Raw genomic sequence first — 19488 nt, forward strand, 5'->3', positions numbered from 1 at the left:
ATAACAGAAATTACATTTACTTAAATTACCCACCACCAAACTTTAAGACACTATCAGTGCAATTTTCAAAATGCATAGAATAATCCACTCTCAATCACACCAGGTAAGATGTGAAGATGAAGTCCCGAGTGGTACCTATGTGGGTTGGGAGGTTGGTTGACCTTGTAGAATGTAGATTGGTAGGAAGTGGTTTGGTATAATAGGTTGTAGGCATGTAGGTGTATTTGTAGGATGGTAGGTTGAAAGTTAGGTTGGTAGGTAAGGTTAGGTATGATTCTACAAATTCCACAAAACTTGCCACTTGCCTGCTTCCACCATCCGAGATTAACCAAACTTTCAGAGACCTTCCCACCACTGAAGAATCTACTTCTTTGGAACAATAAGGTGAACATTTAAATATTGGTTGGGGGGGGGGGGGCAGATGGCAGTATCACTGAGTAAATTTGTCTGTGTGTCTTGTGTATATTTTGGCATGCAGCCAAGTTACTGTCCCAACCAGCCTGCGTGCCCTGCCGTCTGGTGACTGTTCGCTGAAGCATAAGTTATCTGAATCACTGCCAGAGGTGGAGATCTCGGGGGGGTCAGGGGGTCATGACCCCCCCTGAAAACGAATTACTGCTATGTAAGTCAATGGTACTGCATTCAGCCCGCCTCCATCTGCCCGGCCTGGACCCCCCCCCCCTGAAATTTTGACAGATCTCCACCCCTGATCACTGCTAGGAAGTTTGAAGTACCTAGGTAGAGAAAATTGTTTGGGAGCATGTACTAAAGCAAAATAAATCAAGCACCATATCCAGTGTACCAAGCACTAAATGGCACTAGCATGCTGTTCCAAGTGGCTATAGGGAGCGACTGGCTGGGAAGGCTATGTTGGTTGCCCTGGAATTGAACCCTGATTGTTGAATCTAAGAAATAAGGAAATTACCCCTAAACTAGAATGGTTTTAGTGATGATGAAATAGCCTTTGCTCATACTTAATCGAAAAATGACGAAAAAAAAAACAAAATATATATAAAAAGACACTGATATTTCGCCCTTGTGGCTTCTTCGGAGTGAACATTTAAAACATTCATATTTGAAGCAGAGATGGCGAACGTGCGGATAACATTCTTTGCACCACCGATCACAAGTTGTTGCTACCATAAACTAGAATGCTTCCCTTTTGAAGCATAGGACGTTCCTCTCAACACTTATGTAGGTACTTTATGAATCTGCCACAATGGCGCGAAATCAGGGGCAAAAGTTTATTTTTAATTGTCATTAGACCTACCATTCAAGATAAATATGTATTTTGATGTGTAAACTAAAAAATTTCATCTACAAAACATGCATATTCATGTCCTTTTCTGCTAGATGCGCAAAAAATCCGTTTAGGCCTGACGTCCTAAACGGATATTTCCCATTAATTCATCGGATATTTCCGTTCCGCGTAATCGTCATTTTTGCGCGACCAAACCAGTTTACATGAGTCGAAACTTGCGCACTTTTCGCTAAACGGAAATATCCGTTCTAAACGTCATTTTCGCTGACTCATGTAAACGGGGTAAGAGTCTTGTTTTCCAAAGGCTACTGATTAATGGCTCGACACCGGCAGGATGGTGCGTTTCGGTATGCTATTTGTTGACTTCAGATCCGGGTTCTCATGAAGTGGGGTGGTCATCTATAGGGGACCCCTGTTTGTCAGAGCCGACTGCGCCGTCTGTGTGGACGCCGGCTGGGACGGAGATAGGGTATCACAGCCGATCTAGCCGGCTGACCGTGTCTGTGCGGCGCTCGCAGATGGCTGTGTTTCAGCTTGTGGCACAGCTTGCAGTTCAGCATGAAAGATGAAAAAAAAATGTAGCGCATCTGCGTTACAGTTCCTTAAACCGTTTTACTCCTACGACCCAGATATGGGCATTGGGCACGCATGAAGCGCATTGAAGGCCGGTTCAGCTCTGTTCCGCTTCCGGTTTTAAGAGTGAACAACACGGACATATCCCACCCTTTAGACGTCGCAGAGACGATAGGCCGTGCACTCTATCAGCGCTGCCGAGGAGAGCCGTCCTCACGACCTGCACCAGCCGCCGTGGACTTCAGCACAGCTGAAAATTTGGTGTACAACGAGCCATTCTCTATGGCTGAGCTCACGTCTGCCATCAGCTCGTTGCGCAGCGTCTCAGAAGGTCCGGATGCTGTCCACAACGACATGCTCCGTCATCTCCCAGCAGTTGCCCTCGAGGCGCTACTAGCAACCTTCAATTCGCTTTGGGAGACTGGCACTTTCCCTGAGACCTGGCGGGAAGCCACTATCATTCCTATGTTGAAGGCTGGCAAGTCGGGACATGACCCTCTCCACTATCGGCCCATCTCTCTCACATCATCGCTTTCAAAGCTGATGGAGAAGATGGTCAATGTGCGCCTTAGCTGGTTTCTGGAACATCACGGTGTTTTTACAAACGCCCAGTGCGGTTTTAGAAAGCACCGCAGCCCTGTTGACCACATTTTAGCCCTCGACACCGAGATACGCACCTGTTTTACTGAAAACAAGCACCTTGGAGCACTGTTCTTTGATATTGAGGCGGCCTATGATACACTGATACAGTGTTACGACACAGAATACTTTCCAAAGTACACAAGTACGGCATACGTGGCCGGATGGGCCTCTTTATCAAAAACTTTTTATCGGGTCGTCGGTTCAAAGTCCGAGTTGGCAGTCGTCTTTCGAGCAGTTTTACTCAAGAGAACGGAGTTCCCCAAGGCGGAGTTCTCATTGTGGCGCTGTTCGCTGTGGCGATCAATGATATTGGCGACAAACTTGTACCATCCATCGGCAGATCGCTATTTGTCGATGATTTCGCGATCTGGTTTTCTGCCACGACCGCCCGTCACGTTGCCAGAGTTACAGCTCGCTGTAACCCGTCTGGAGAGGTGGAGCGACGACAACGGCCTTCGTTTTTCAACAACGAAGACCGTCGCTATGCACTTTTGCCGCCGCCGCTGTGACGACTCAGCCTTGGGAATCAAGCTCCGTGGACAGGTGATTCCTACTCGGCCGGTGGCGAAGTTTCTTTAGATCTTTTTTGACAGTCGTTTGACGGGGAACGATTTTTTAAATCCCTGAGGCCTGAACGTTTTAAAATGTGCCGCCCGCACATCTTATGGTGCGGACCGCAGGACGCTCCTTCTTTTATATCGGTCAATCGTCCGATCGAAACTGGATTACGCATGTTTTGTTTACGACTCTGCCAGCGAATCCAGTAAAAAGACTCTTGACTCCGTGCACCACGCGGCGCTACGTGTTGCCACAGGTGCATTCCGCACGTCGCCCAAGAGCAGCCTCCTCGCCGAGGCACACGAACCGCCACTATCTCTCCGTCGTCAGATGCTGGGGATGAGGTATGCACTGAAACTCTGCCAGTTCCCAGGACATCCGACGTATCCGTACGTCTTTTCTCCTGATTTTAATCGTCTTGACAGAGTCAATCGGTCTCCTTCAGATTGCGCATAAAAGAGCTCTTTTCTACAGTCAACATAGAGTTCCCTGAAGTGCGACGTACGTGGGGTACGCCCTCTCCGCCATGGAAATACGCTCCAGCGCAAGTAGACCTCACACTCTGAGGTCAAGAAGGACGACCTGCCGCCATGTGTGCAACGAGCACGGGCGTTGGAACACATTGCGTCATACGACGGTTTTATCTCGATGTTTACAGACGGCTCGAAAACGGAGGACGGCGTCGGCTGCGCTTTCGTGGCTGGTCGCGACACGCGCACTTTTTCATTGCCTTCCTCTGCTTCTGTTTTCTCATCCGAGCTCGTTGCAATCGAGAAGGCTTTGTGTTTTATCGAGGTGTCTGACAACTTGTCTTATCTCATTTTATCGGATTCTCTCAGCAGCCTGCTGGCTATAAGGAGGTTTAACCCAGACAATCCGATAGTCCAAGACATTTTAGGTGCGTTCGGAGAGCGCGGAATATTCCCCGTCATCGTGAAAATTCCCCGTGTTGCGTTCGGAGAGGGACATTCCATAGGGTAGGGTGGGGTAATTTGAACATGTGGGGCAATTTGAACATAGTGTGAATAACAGAAAATTACGGAAAATCCATAAGTGGCATGACAATAAGACCAATGAGAGAAATTATCGTAACTAAAAGGGCTATCATATGAACGGGGTTTAAAGTTTCAGGGAATGAAGATGTTGACGCACAGTGTAAAAATCAATTTCGCAAGGAAAAACGCCTAACAACACGTCATTGCAACTTCATTGCAGCGCAAAATCTTGCATTGCTAGCGCCTAATACGCAACGGCTTTTGTTGTATAATGACCTAATCAGTGCCTTCAATCCAAGAAATTTGTTTTTGAACTCTGTTTTTTAAAATGGCAAAATAACTTTTAGCGTGGGGTAATTTGAACATAGTGTGAGAATTTGAATGAAGACAGGGATAGCTCCGAAAAAACAACGTTCCCAGTTTTTTTTTGCCAATATTTTCGACCCAAGGCAGTAGCAGATAAGTGATGCCAGTTTTAGAAAATTTTCGTCTAATATCCGTCCAATGTCCAGCATTTTTGTTGATTTTCCGTCCAAAAATGTTAAAGTCAACTATTTGTCCAAATATGTCCGAAAATTATGCAGCTATCAACACTCAAAACTGTCATTTATATTGCTTATCATGTAATTTTACCAGCCGAAAAGTGTTCATTATATTGAGAGCTTAACAAGCTTTCCATTCGCCAATCAATGCTATGCACGATTACCTTATAAAAAGCACTAAAGTGTAGCAAGCCATCGTCCAATGTTGTCCAGCCTGCTACCTTTGTCCAACCAATTCCGAATTGGACATTGGACAAAATCAGAACTCCAAATGTCCAGGTTTCGATTGGCACCACTTTAACAGATGTAGTACGGTTGGGAGAGTTTTTATCGAAAAAAATGATAGACGTTCTGTTAATTGAAGAGGGGCGAATTCTGTCAACTGACCGGTGTGCAGCGTGCAGATATTGATACTCTGCAACTGTTATTTTTGCTGTTGTGTTGATTTTTCAAGTAAAGGTATGTTTAGAATTGTTCTGCCTATTTGTTTATGGGTCAAACAACATCGGTGCTGGCGAGACTATCATTTCTATGACAGGTAAAGGCAGTATGTTCAAATTACCCCACGGTGGGGCAGTTTGAACACACCGTGACTTGGTGGAGAAGTGAGGCTATGCTATTCAAGGTATGCTCGGCTCGTCCAAAAATGAGGCTTGCATGGTGAAAGCAAGTGACACTTGCGCTACTGAAGCAGTTTTTCTTCATCCAGGGTTGAACTGGAATTTGGTACAACGGAGAAGACGTAAAAATATGTTCAAATTACCCCACACTACCCTACCGCCAATTTCAAGGATCGGCGCTACTGCGCCAAGTTGAGTTCGTGGGATTTTGTTTGGGTTATTTGGGTTATTTGGTTATTTGGAACGCTACATCTATATGGCAAGATGTAATAAGAATGAAGCTCTTGAAGAAAGAACAACTAAGAAAAATCACAATTATTTTCAAAAAGTCCCATCTGTACTGTGCCCCCCCCCCCTACCCCGAACACACACAACACAACACTTCAAATTATCGTTTTCATTGCTTCAGAGGACAATCACACAACTGAGTAAGCATTATCAATTGTTGGATTTGCAATAAAACTGATCAAGGTGGAAACAAACGCAAGAAATATCCATTTATATTCAATAATATACTCACTCGAGCATACCGATGGGCGCCGCCATCTTAACGGGAACGACGCATGAGATGCTTTTTAGATTCCGCGCTTTCCGCGTCCGTTCCGCGGAACTTTCCCCGGGAATCGCTCTCCGAACGGCACATTCGGCGGAAATTTCATGCCGGCGTGGAATATTCCCCGGGAATCTGCCTCTCCGAACGCACCCTTTATCTCGGCTCACGTCGGCGGAGCAGTCAGGCAAAACTATCAAGTTTTGCTGGATTCCAAGCCATGTGGGTATAACTGGCAATCGCGTCGCGTCTCGCGGCTCCATGCCTTCGGCGTTTGCCCCTGCCGGCTCGTGATTTTTACCCAGCCATCCAAACTTTCACGACGTCAAGCTGGCAGGCAGAGTGGCATCTCCAAGGATCTGGGAAGCTGCGGAGCGTAAAGCCTACCTTGGAGCCCTGGGAGTCTTGCTTCCAAAGCAACAGGCACCTGGAAGTGGTCCTCTGCAGATTACGTATTGGTCATACGTACGCGACTCATAGCTATCTCCTCCGTGGAGAGGAACAACCCACATGCAGTCGGTGTGCCGTGCCTCTCACTGTCTCTCACGTGCTTTTATCTTGTCCTCTCGCTGGACCGAGCCGGACACGCTATCTCGGGCGCATCGCTCCGGATACCACTATCCGCCACCTTCTGGGTGACGACTCACCCTGGGTTTTATCCGGCAATATTTTTTCCTTTATCCGTTCGATCAACTTCCAAGTGATTTACTCGACCTGACATTAATCCAACTAGTCCTCTCTAGTCCTTACATCTACAGGGTGTTTCACTAAAAGTGTCAAAAAGTAAAAGGTTATAATGCACATAATAACAATACTTTCTACGGAAATTTGCATACCATTTCATCCGCAATTGTTGGACATTTGAATGTATAAAAACGATAGCACCGTCACTCAAACCTATTCCACATATCCTTCAATTCCTTCAATATTCCACAAACCTATTCCACAAATGCACCGTTTCGGCACGTGTCCGGAGGTGCCTCACAGCCCGTTTTCATCTTCAGCATCCAGACTGTCGGCAAAGCCTTGAATGGTGCTCTTCAGCTCCCGAAGTGATGCGACTTGAGTCTTCCTCAGCTCTGCGAGAGCTACTAACCAAAACCAGAAGTAAAGCGGTGACAGATCGGGGCTTTGCGCTGGCCAGAGGCGGGCGGCGAGGCAGCTGATTTTTCGGCGCAGGAACTTCTAATCCAGCCAGTTCCTGGTGATTACAGCCATTATAGTGGCTGTTTTTGATATCTTGTAAGGCCTTGGCTATTTCTAATGTTCAAATTAGCTTCTTGTTATCTTCAAAGACCCTCAAAAAGACCCTGACCTTTTCAACGGTTTCCGCCGAGAGGTGGGGGACCCCGTCTTTTTTGGACTGGGACCGGCATCGAAGGAACCCTTTTAAACCTCTCAAGAAGCCCTTTGAACCTTTTATAATCTGGAACGTAGCGAGATGAGAGAATAAAACGTTTCCTGAAAAGTCGGCATACGGTTTCAATGTTTCTGATGGCACCAAAGGTAAGTGTAATTTACCCCTCCTGTTGCGGTGTAAATAACATGTTCTTGTTCTGCATAAGGAAAAAAACGGCTAGTAACTTTGGCCTCCTGCCCTCGCTCCGTATGAGTGTAAAATATATCTTAAATGGACAAAGCAGAAATGTCCAAAAATTTGCAACAAAGCCACGTGCGCAACCACGTGATTTGCATATTTTATATAACTTTAATAGGCATTTACTTTTTGACACTTTTAGTGAAACACCCTGGTCGGTTGTCTAGGACGACACTCTTGCGCTGCTTTTATCTTACCTTGCTCTTTTATATTGAGTCTTTTACTTTTTAGTCTTCGTATATAGAAGGTTCTCTCTATTGACACACTTGTTTTATTAAAACGACGTTATGGACGCAAAATGACCTAAGTAGTCGGCGCGACCTAAAGCCCCAATTAACAAACAAACAAACCATTCGAAAGCAAATTGGCTCCTGCCGCATTTTCTGGCTACGCCGCGAAGCAAGTGGCGCAGCCACTTGTCTACTATACTATTTGTTGAATGAAACTCTGTTTGTCTGTCTCTCTGTTTGCACCGCGCAGAGGTGCGCTTTACCGTCGTGCGGGGGTCAGACGGTGCGGTGGAGGGGGCTGAAATTTGCACACGGTATTGATGACGTCACGGGCACGTGCAGTGTCGTGTTTCGAGTCTCGGGGGGGGGGGGTGGTTCGCACGTGGCACATGCTGGAAAAGTGCACATTTCCTCAGAATTTGCTCGGTCTTCAAGGCATCGGCAGCCGGGTTCAATGAACTTTGCAACTAAAATACATGGCAACGGCAACGGGTGCCTCTCATTTGCAGATTGGCAGGTTATTTATTTTGATTAACAGACGCGAATGAGGATGTTGATTTTCGGTAAATAAAAACAGTTTTCAATACGCCTACATAAATGCCGCAATGCGCCACATTTGACCAAAGGCGCCATTTTTGCCGCAAATCACACAAATTTGTCAAATATGGTCCGAGAAAGGTGTTATTCGGTGGAAGGATGCATGGCAAAACAACAATTAAAATGCGCCACTTTTGTCGCAATGCGCCACATTTGTCTCAAGGCGCCATTTCCACAAAATACGATTAATAATAATGGAATGACACGAGTAGGAGCAGGGTTAGGAACACTTTTTTAGTTTATCAGCTTATCTGATAGCCTGTGACCTCACATGACCCAGTGGCAGTGGTAGGTGTAGTGGTAATGGTAGTGGTAGTAGTAGTAGTAGTAGTCGTGGTAGGAGTAGCGGTAGGGGTAGTGGTAGTATTAGAGGTAGTGTTAGGGGTGGTGGGAGGGGTAGTGGTAGGGATAGGGGTAGTGGTAGGAGTAGTGGTATGGGTAGAAGTAGTAGAAGTGTGGCCCAGGCCGATCCAATGTAACGTGGTGACCTATACGACCTGCCTGACCCAGCGTGACCAAGGATGACCACCTAGACCTGACTTGACCCCGTATGACCCAAATTTCATCCAACTAAGCCCTCAGAATAGTTATATTCAAAATTTCCCTCTGCACGTTCCCGTCCATATCTCTGCTTCCAGACGACAAACAATAAAGCAAATACCATTCAAAAGTAAATTGGCTGCTGCCGCATTTTCCGCATTATCTGTTCTGTGTCTTTTATGCGTACCTGCCCATGGATAGTAGAGGTTTGTGGTGTTTATGCTGGTGACATTTCAAGGGAATAAGCTATGCACCGGCGCACCGTGTCGGCTCCTTGACTCGTGCCCCGCAGATCGTCTTTGACGAGTGCCACCGGGCCAAGAACTTGTGCCCGGTTGGTTCATCCAAGCCGACCAAGACGGGCCTGACAGTGCTCGAGCTGCAGAAGCAGCTGCCCAAGGCGCGCGTCGTATACGCCTCAGCCACCGGCGCCTCCGAGCCTAAGAACATGGCCTACATGGTGCGGCTTGGAATCTGGGGCGCCGGCACGCCGTTCAGAGAGTTCAGCGACTTCATATCGGCGGTGGAGAAGCGGTAGGGCGCACCAGGGGCGGACACACACACACACACACACACACACACACCTACACACACACACAAACACGCATATATATATATATATATATATATATATATATATATATATATATATATATATATATATATATATATATATATATATATATATATATATATATATATATAACCTGTCTTGGAAGTGTAAAAAGGATTTCTCCTATGCTCATTGTTTATTTAACGTTTCGAAACATTCCATGTTTCATCGTCAGAAATTGAGCGTTTAACACATAAATATCGTTGCATCATTAAATCGTTACATCGCAGTCGAGTACAAAATACATATTTCCGTTTAGTACAGAACGTTACAAAATTCATACAATCAGCACGCGGCAATGCTTAGAGTCATCTTCATATGTAGGTACACATACATACAAGTAAACAGCACAAGTAGATCACAGGCGATAATAGATTACCAATTCAAGTTTTTCATTGGAATTCGCGCATTTGACGTTCTCATAAACAATGTCCCGTAGAACTCTTTCGTCAACTTTGTATGCTGATGACATATGGTTACGATAATATAAAACGATGCTGATTTTCCTGTTCTCACCTGTGATGCTGCTTTTAGAAGTTTGATGTTTGTTCAAGAACAGCCTTATTTCACTATCAACTTCCGCGTTTGAGTAACCATTATTTACCAGAATCTGCTTGATTCTGGTAAATTCTTGGTCCAAATCTGACCAAGATGAGCAATGATTCATCGCTCTCCTGATGAATGATTTTATCACACTCTTTTTGTATCTGTCAGGGCACTCACTATCAGCGTTGAGACATTTGCCAGCATCGGTCTTTTTCCTGTAAACAGTGGTTGAAAACTTGTCACCATCGCCATGGACCATAACATCTAAGAATGAGATCTTATTTTCAATACTAAGCTCATAGGTAAATCTAAGTACTGAATTGTTTTCCATAGCCTGTATGATTTGATGTAGATGCTCAACGCTTCGAACGTCCACGAACACGTCATCCACGTACCTACAATACATGTTTGGTGCTATTTGTGGATCAGGAAGGATCTTGCCCTCAAGTGCGGTCATATAAAAATTGGCACTTGACCGCACTTGAGGGCAAGATCCTTTCTGATCCACAAATAGCACCAAACATGTATTGTAGGTACGTGGATGACGTGTTCGTGGACGTTCGAAGCGTTGAGCATCTACATCAAATCATACAGGCTATGGAAAACAATTCAGTACTTAGATTTACCTATGAGCTTAGTATTGAAAATAAGATCCCATTCTTAGATGTTATGGTCCATGGCGATGGTGGCAAGTTTTCAACCACTGTTTACAGGAAAAAGACCGATGCTGGCAAATGTCTCAACGCTGATAGTGAGTGCCCTGACAGATACAAAAAGAGTGTGATAAAATCATTCATCAGGAGAGCGATGAATCATTGCTCATCTTGGTCAGATTTGGACCAAGAATTTACCAGAATCAAGCAGATTCTGGTAAATAATGGTTACTCAAACGCGGAAGTTGATAGTGAAATAAGGCTGTTCTTGAACAAACATCAAACTTCTAAAAGCAGCATCACAGGTGAGAACAGGAAAAACAGCATCGTTTTATATTATCGTAACCATATGTCATCAGCATACACAGTTGACGAAAGAGTTCTACGGGACATTGTTTATGAGAACGTCAAATGCGCGAATTCCAATGACAAACTTGAATTGGTAATCTATTATCGCAACAGAAAAACTCAACAACTTCTTGTGAAAAACAATCCATATGATAAAGGCAACGCACTGAAACGCTCCAATGTAGTTTACCAGTTTTACTGTCCATATGAAGATTGTAGGCTTCATTCAGTAAGCTACATTGGGGTCACGACCACTACACTATCACGTCGCCTCACGATGCACCTACGGGAAGGTTCACCGAAAGAACACATGCACAGACACCACAACACAACTCTCACAAGGGCACAGTTATAGTTCGTTTTTTTTTTCAAAAGGACGCTGGCTCAAAGTTCAATATCGAAGCTCTCACGTGAGTTTTGGCAGCTTCAGTGTCTGGCCAAGAATTTCTTACCGAAAAAAATAATCGATTTCAAATTGTGCACGGTAAATAGCTGGAAATTGTTTCTTAAAAATGAACCTACTATGATGACGTCACTGGTGGCAGCAGGCACCCAAATGTCCGTGCAATGGGACAAGTGTCAAAGAATTTGGTTTTTCACTGTTGCCGAGCTTATAATCCAGTAAGCGGTTCCGTCCATGATAGTTATACGTTACATTGCAATACATGTTTGACAGCATTACGTCACCACTGTTCTCATATCTGGTTCCAAAACGCACATATGGAAATTATCGGGAAGAAATCACATGTTAAAATTAGTCAACGTTCGATTTTCTCAGGTTCAGTTTTTGCTCGTTTTGCTCGCTAAAACACGTGCTTGTTCGAAAAGCATACTTGGAGCCAGCGTCCTTTTGAAAAAAAAAACGAACTATAGTGGACAACACAATTATTATTGATTCGGCTGACTGTCAAACACGTTTACACATTCTCGAAGCGCTCCACATCAAAGACAAAGCCCCAACAATCAACAAACAGATCGCATCATCGGCAGTTACACTGGCCCTCTGGGGAGGAGGAGGGGCAGCTAATAGATAGGTCAATCTGATAGATAGGCCTGTGATCTACTTGTGCTGTTTACTTGTATGTATGTGTACCTACATATGAAGATGACTCTTAAGCATTGCCGCGTGCTGATTGTATGAATTTTTGTGAAAAGCGATAATGTGAACACATATATATTGCACAAACCGGTTTCGATATCACTTCATCAGTGTGCAAATATATAAATAAAACACTCAAAATACAAAACGGAGACGAAATAGGTACAGCTGTACCTAATTTAGGCTGTACCTATTTCGTCTCCGTTTTGTATTTTGAGTGTTTTATTTATATATTTGCACACTGATGAAGTGATATCGAAACCGGTTTGTGCAATATATATGTGTTCACATTATCGCTTTTCACAAACGTCAAACTGTATGAATTTTGTAACGTTCTGTCCGTTAGACAAACGAAAATATGTATTTTGTACTCGACTGCGATGTAACGATTTAATGATGCAACGATATTTATGTGTTAAACGCTCAATAGGGTTGGGACCTATCTGCATGCTCTGTATGTTTTGGTAACATAAAAAAGCTCAGAATTTTTAATGATTTAATTTAAAATCACTTTGTTAAAAAAATGCCTAGTTAGTTCAGAAATTAATTATTTGTGGCTGAAAACAACTTGCTTCTGATTGGTCGGGCTAATCATGACGTCACATGTAGGTATATAACTGTCTGTATATTTGGCGCAGTTGAGACATACATTTTCTATGTATTTTCCTATGGTAAATCGGAGTGATTGGTTGTGTTTTCAGTGTCTCTTTATTTTGCGCTGGTATTGCGTGGCTAAGAAGTTTTATCAAGAATGGCATATACTAAAATGTTCCTTTAATAATGGAGCTTCAATATCTGTGAGTTTTATTGGCAAGCGAAAACTGATTTCGCTGTTATTTTATCTGGAAATTACTCATTTTTTAGGTCAATGTTCAAAATATTCCAGAATTGGAGGATCAAAAGCATGCGATAGCATGCTTTTGCATCCGGAAATTCCCATTGGTGGGTCGCTGAAAAAAAGTTCGGCTGAACCTGTTTGTCAGTGAGTGAGTGAGTATGTGAGTGAGTTTGTCCAAGCTTTTTTGGACCTGGAGTCAAAATGGGTGGACCGATCGGGACGAAAGTGGGACCGTTTGATTCGTCTCCGGCGAGGTAAACTTTTGGTGCTGGCCTCGGTTCGCTCGGTGCTTCGTGGCACATGCTATTCCGCTTCAAAGTTTCGGTGACACGAAATTTGTTGTCAAGGCTACAGGTCAACCCGAGGTCACGGGCAAAGCCATACTGGCGGGACACATCGGTAACACCTTGAACCAGTTTCCAGGGGGGTCACCGTCTGCGAGGGGTGCAGGCTGCACGTGCTGGGGTCGGAAAACCGTTTTGACGTGAGGTCCTCTGGCTCAAATAAATTTTAAGCTATCAACCTCAAAGCTATCAACCTTAGCTGCCCCTCCTCCTCCCCAGAGGGCCACCGTTCTCCCCATTCCTCCCGCTCCAGCCAGGAGAGGAGCCGCAGCCCGGCGCTCATCGTCTCCGCTCGGAACTCGATGTCGAACGGAGGGTCGGTGGCGTCTGAGCCGGCGCTCCTGACCGGGCGGGCAGCACACAGCTCCGTGTGTAGCCGCATCAGCACCGAGTCGGTGGACCAGTAGAGACTAGAGATAGAGAGGAAATATATTCAATTTTGGCGTCGTAGAATACCTCGAAGACTTACCCAATACGCGTTCATGTTTTTAAGCTTCAAATGGCCAAAGTAAGGAGGTGCTGCGCTGCGATACTCTTGCCGCTTCTTCACTTAGAAGTCAAGAAGACCTCCTACCCTGTAATGCAGTATCACTATCATGCACAATCCCTGCACAGCACTACCACAATATCACTATACCACACTACACAAATCACACTATCTCTTTGGGACTGTGGGCTGTGCTACCTACTATGGGATTGGTATCTTTTATTTAGTCTGTGCTTTGGTGTCGTTAATTTAAGTCTATATTTATTGTCCGGTAGTCGTTGCTCGTGCTGGGTTTGTGACCCGGTGCCTGTGGCTCGCGCAGTGGTGTGGGAGCCATGGAGATTGTGGCGATGGATATGAAGCTGCGCGGCTCGTACATGGCGCGCCAGCTGAGCTTCCACGGGACGGCCTTCCGCATCGACGAGGTGCGCCTGACGCCCGAGATGGTGGCCCTGTACGACGACTCGGTGCGCCTCTGGGTGGAGGCGCGAGAAAAGTTCCAGCGCGCCGCAGAGCTGATCGACGCCGACAAGTCGCTCAAAAAGTCCATGTGGGGCCAGTTCTGGTCTGCCCACCAGAGGTTCTTCAAGTACCTCTGCATTGGCGCCAAGGTCAAACATGTGGTCAACATTGCCAGGTGGGTGTAGCCGGTGGCGGGGGGGGGGGGGTCACCGTGTTCTATGTAGGAGCTTTTATTCGTGCTTTGAATATTTACTTCTCATCTGTTCTTCTGATATGCATGGTTGATCAAAACTAGGGCGTGGTGGCCTGTTCCGTAGCTCAGTTTGTAGAGCGTTGGGCTCCCCGATTTCGTGTCGCTCCGGCGGTCTTTTATTTGAGCCTCCTGACGGGAGTAGTGAGAACCCGGTAGTAAGAGCCCGGTAGTGAGTACCCGCGGTTGTTGTGAGCAGTCGAAGCCAGTTGAAATCAGTTGTGTGGGACAGACGGTGTCCGGCTTTGATTGGAACGTTAAAATTTGGCGGGGTCGGGCGGGGTCTACGCAATAAGCTCTGCTTAGCGTAGGCTCCGGCCCTGTCATCCGGGCATGGTTTTTAATCGCACCCAAAAATGCTAAACAATGCGAAGGTTTTCATGGGTGCACTTAAGAATATCTACAGTAGGATTTTTAAGCCTGTCCGATCGTTTAACCCTCGCCGGGCCAGGGGGGTTGATGCAATGCCCCCTTAGGTTTTTTTGCAAATAACGTAAAAACGGCGGCACTACGCGCCGCCAAATTTGGTATATCCTCTGGGGCAACCTTTTGGCACCTTACCTGCATATTTCAGATCTCTGTCGTTTCAGGTCAGGTCACCAGGTCCAGGGGCGGACAAATGTGCCGAGTTAGGGTAGCACGGGCGCAGCAAATCCGTCGCCGTCCTAGCGGTGACCTTGACCTCCGCCGTCTGTTGCGGCTCCAAAGCCAAGCCGGTGTGGAATTGGGAAAGCTCGTGCTACCCCAACTCGGCACAAATATCCACCCCTGACCAGGTCACCAAAACCGGTACAATGTTAGGGTAAGATTTGACTACATTAGCGGTCACAGAATCGCTAATTTTATCGTTAATAGCGTAAGAACCGTGAGACTTAGGGCCACCAAATTTCAGACACAACTTGGGGCAGCTATTTGACACGTGTCCTAGGAGTTTTGTGTTCCAGTGACCTCAGGTCAGGTCACAAGGTCACAAAAACCGGTACAGGGCATTTCAATGGCACTGAAAATGCACTGTTTTGTCAATGAAATCTAGAGTTGTTCATCGATTTTATTCAAACTGGCAGGATATGTTTAACTCACCAAGATGTGTAACCTGCATCCAGGTTTTTCAATTTCGGGTGACCTGAGGTCATCTAGAGGTCACGAACTTGTCGGAATAACTCCAATGGCTAAAATACCTATGTTCCATTTCAACGTTTTATGTAGGTTTAGCTTCATCAAAGATGAATTCGGTGTTTGCTTGCTGAAAAAAAAACACTTAGGTCAGGTCATTTGAGGTCAAATGAGGTCAAACTACGTTTTTGCAAATAAATTCGCACATAATGGGGCTAGAGCTTCAAAAATAGTGTCATTTTGTTCCTTGTGATCAGCCGAATCGACTAAAACCGTGAGGAGATACCGAAACCGAACTAACTTGGGAACATGAGGGAAATACCAACTTTTACCGATTTCTCAGCCTGTTATACAATAGTGAGGGTTCATCATAGCAACAATATACCAAACACATCAGGGTTGAAATACCAAATACCAAGTTAGTATTGGTTTGGTATCGGTATACCAAGAAGTTGGTATCCGATTGACATATCTAGTAGCTTAGACTTGGAGTGTAACGGGCTTGTCTGTGACCTCAAGGCGCGCTGTACCTGTGACCTGGGCGCGCTGTGACCTCAAGGCGACTACTGCCGACAGTAATTCCATGAAGATGGGGAAGTGTGTGGTGATCGGCATGCAGTCTACAGGCGAGGCACGCACACTAGAGCAGCTTGAGAGAGACGACGGGGAGCTCACCGACTTCGTCTCCACGTCCAAGTGAGTGGGGACCGCTGGTGCAGGCCCATGCCACTCCACTTTTGATGACATCATAAGGGGGCCTCAGGACAATAAGGACGTGGTGCGCCACAATCGCTTCCAAGGTACTTGCCAACAGCTGCCATTTTTAAAAAATATTATTTTGAAATAAAGTTACAAATAATGAAAATATTGTAATAAGGTTGTGAATTAAATCGATACCTCATCTAAAAATATGCTGAAAAATCTATATTACTATTTGTGGTGACGTAGTTTCTGTCTATTACGAAGGTCGCGACATGGTGCTACGTAGCGCGGGTTACAGGTCACACCGTTGCACCTACCGCGCTGAAGTTTGCGCAACTCATAGAACAAGGATGGACAACGTGCCTTTGATGGGTCTCAGCTCGATCGGATCGATAGCGAGCCCGTGGCGCGTGCCCAAAAAGTGCAAATTCGCGTCATAGACTTTACATGTATTAATCGGCTGGCAAAAACGGGCGAAAACAGCCAAATTTGCCCGACACGGGCCCGGTCCCGTTGCAATATCTCGGTAACCGTGGGCCAGACCGGTACGGGGAAAACAGCATCGTGTAGAGAATCGAACGGGCTATCGAATGGTGTGCGGTGCAGGGGTTGGCACGCGCCACGTGCACCGGGGAGGACACTTTCTTTTGAAAAATGGACGTTATGGACGGATTTTGGAATTTATATTAATTTCAGGTGATCGTCAGACGGAATGAGTTGAAACAGCGCCTATTAGCAATAAAAATGTACCGTCTCTCATGGAAAAATTGTGAAAAGCTAATTGATCAAAAACAATGTGGAAAAATCGCTGAATTAAATGGTATTTGTCCAAAATGTGCCACTAAATAATTACACGGATTTTGCTGCTTAACCTGATACGTTTGACAATTGAAAATGCTATCATTGGAAAGAGCATTCAATTCTCTCCAAGATCCAATCATCACGTTTGCATGACAAGCAACAGTATTCTTAACCCGCGCCCCGTAGGGGGGGGGGGGCCGAAACGGCCCCCCCTGTCCTTTTCGGTCAATATCTCCTAAACGGCTAGAGATATCGCCACCAAACTTTCAGGACCCCTCCGGGCATCAATTTTACACATTGTGACCAAAAATTTTACCAGAGGCTATGATAGGTTGGCCACAAATGACGTCAGAGTGACGTCATGTTCTGTCATTTTCGACCGAAAAAAGACCTTCGCGAGAAGACCTGTCAGGACTACAGCTTTGAAGATACAGAAAAATGATCAAGACATAAAAGGTGTAGAATTGACAGGGCTACAAAACTGCTATCTCGAATTTTTGAAATTTTTGAGTTTTGACCCCCCAAAATCAAAAAAGCATTTTTTTTGGATATATTCGCCAAAAAATCCAAAAAGTTTTTTGAGTTTCGAAAAAACCGGAATATATGTGATAGTGCCTACCATCTTCTATCTACATACCAAATTTCAGATCGATACCTCGTTTTTTGGCCAAGTTATAGCGAAAAAACTGTTCAAAAATGATGACGTCAAATTTTCAAACTCAATTTTTGGCAATTCTAGAACTCGTAGAGCAAAACGAAGACCACCATTAGACTCCCCTTGACGAGCTGCATCGAATCGATACCCATTTTATTCAAAAATATCAACTTTGAAATTTGACCTTATTTGACCTGACCTTGACCTGACCTTCACAAAAACGTGACCTAGGCTGGCCCCAAAGGCTGCCTAACCCACATAATCGCATTTGTCATGTAAAATGGACCATAAAACATGTATCACACGACACATTCATATTGTGACCCCCGGTGACCTGACCTCGCTGTGACCTGACCTGGTATCAGTGACCTCAGATAGCAAAGTATGTGTTTGACGAACAATGTACCATCGATGGTTTTCAATAAATTACCAATTTACTCGCTTTCACAACACATTTCTTGAATTGCCTGTGAACGGTGAAAATCTGAACTTTGACCTGACCTGTGACGTCATCGGTTTGACCTAGGTCAATGAAATTTGGTCACAAGGTAGTTCCCGGGTGGGGCTATCGAACGCCGTTTGAATTTTGAAAATCGGCCGGTAACTTTCCGAGATCTTAGGGGGGGGGGCCGAAACGGCCCCCCCCCCCTCCCTACGGGTGGTAGGGTCCGCCGGTAGCCCTACGGGGCGCGGGTTAAAAATATAAATGTTTCAAACCTCTGCAAAACGATTTTTAGTGAAAATTATCTACGCCTTTAATTTGTCAATAATACGTCAAATAATACGCGGCGCCTGAAAGGCGCCGCGTATCGGCGTGAAATTTGGCATGCCAAATCTGTGGGCGTGGGCGGCCTTTGTATTAACCCTAGAACGCCTAGGAGGGGGGGGGGGGTTGTATCAACCCCCCCTGAGGTTTTTTCGAAGTGCACGCTAAACGGCTTGTCGTAGCGGGCTGAAATTTTCAATACCCTCTGGGGCAACCTTTGCGCATCTTTTGCCGAAAAAAAATTGATCGGGTCATGTCAGGTCACGGAGTTATGACGTCATAAGAGGTACAGCCTCCGGCCGACAGTTACCAAACGTGTGCGCCGAATCCCTAGGTTTTCTGCCGGTGATACCCACATTGTTTGATGGATCATGATGAAACTTCCCATGCATGTTGAGGCAAGCATTGGCTATCGTGTGGTGCAAGAAAATTGACCGGGTCAGGTCAGGTCACGGAGCTATGACGTCACAAGAGGAACAGTGTCCGGTACTATTTTTGAAAAGCGCCCGAACCACTATTTTGCTAATTCTTGTCACCTCAATGGGAATATGCAGCAATATTAGCTTCTATAGGGAGCAAATGGACCTCCCAAATCCAAAAATACAATCAGATTTCAAAAATTTAAATTTTGATTTTTCGAATTTCTGCCGCCGACTGTGACCTTGCCGACTTCCGGCGCTCCCAACGCGCCATTTTTAGAGTTAGGGAAACGAAATGCATACCAAACGATAGAGAATTGATCAAGGAACACGATAGTGAAGGTTTCAAGTCGATATCTCCCACCGTTTTGCCGCAATCGTCGCGGAAAGTTGAAAAAGTTTGATTTTTTCGGAAAATTTGACCTTTGACCGGTCATAAGTAGGTCAAATGTTGACCTAGGACCAAAAAATATACCACCAATCGCGAGATCTCGTTGAGAGCAATCCGTTGGTTTTTTCCGCTAAGCTCTACGACCTTCCGTTTCGAAACGCCAGGGGGGGGTCGTTACAACCCCCCCTGGTCGTTCGTGTTATGAGAAATGGCCTGGTCGTGCGAGGGTTAAAATTTGGGCGTGATCGGGCCAGGGGTGCGCCGTCAGCACGCGCTCGCGTGCGCCATAGGGTTAA

The 19488-nt window shown here is 45.5% G+C and overlaps 1 protein-coding gene across 2 annotated transcripts in view; it reads left to right on the top strand.

Moving 5' to 3' along the window:
* Positions 1-19488, top strand: part of LOC122378894 (protein strawberry notch homolog 1-like) — a 550127-nt gene that overhangs the window by 206132 nt on the left and 324507 nt on the right. For both annotated transcript variants that reach the window (XR_006256101.1, XM_043360535.1), the window contains exons 10-12: positions 8998-9239; positions 13956-14270; positions 16035-16154. Coding sequence is in view for 1 of the 2 variants with exons in the window: in XM_043360535.1 (XP_043216470.1) it covers positions 8998-9239; positions 13956-14270; positions 16035-16154 (677 nt within the window). In the remaining variant the exon portion in view is untranslated. The remainder of the gene's footprint in view (positions 1-8997; positions 9240-13955; positions 14271-16034; positions 16155-19488) is intronic.

The sequence above is a fragment of the Amphibalanus amphitrite genome, unplaced genomic scaffold (genome assembly GCF_019059575.1).
Source record: "Amphibalanus amphitrite isolate SeventyFive unplaced genomic scaffold, NRLGWU_Aamphi_draft 000067F_arrow, whole genome shotgun sequence".
NCBI lineage: Eukaryota > Metazoa > Arthropoda > Thecostraca > Balanomorpha > Balanidae > Amphibalanus > Amphibalanus amphitrite.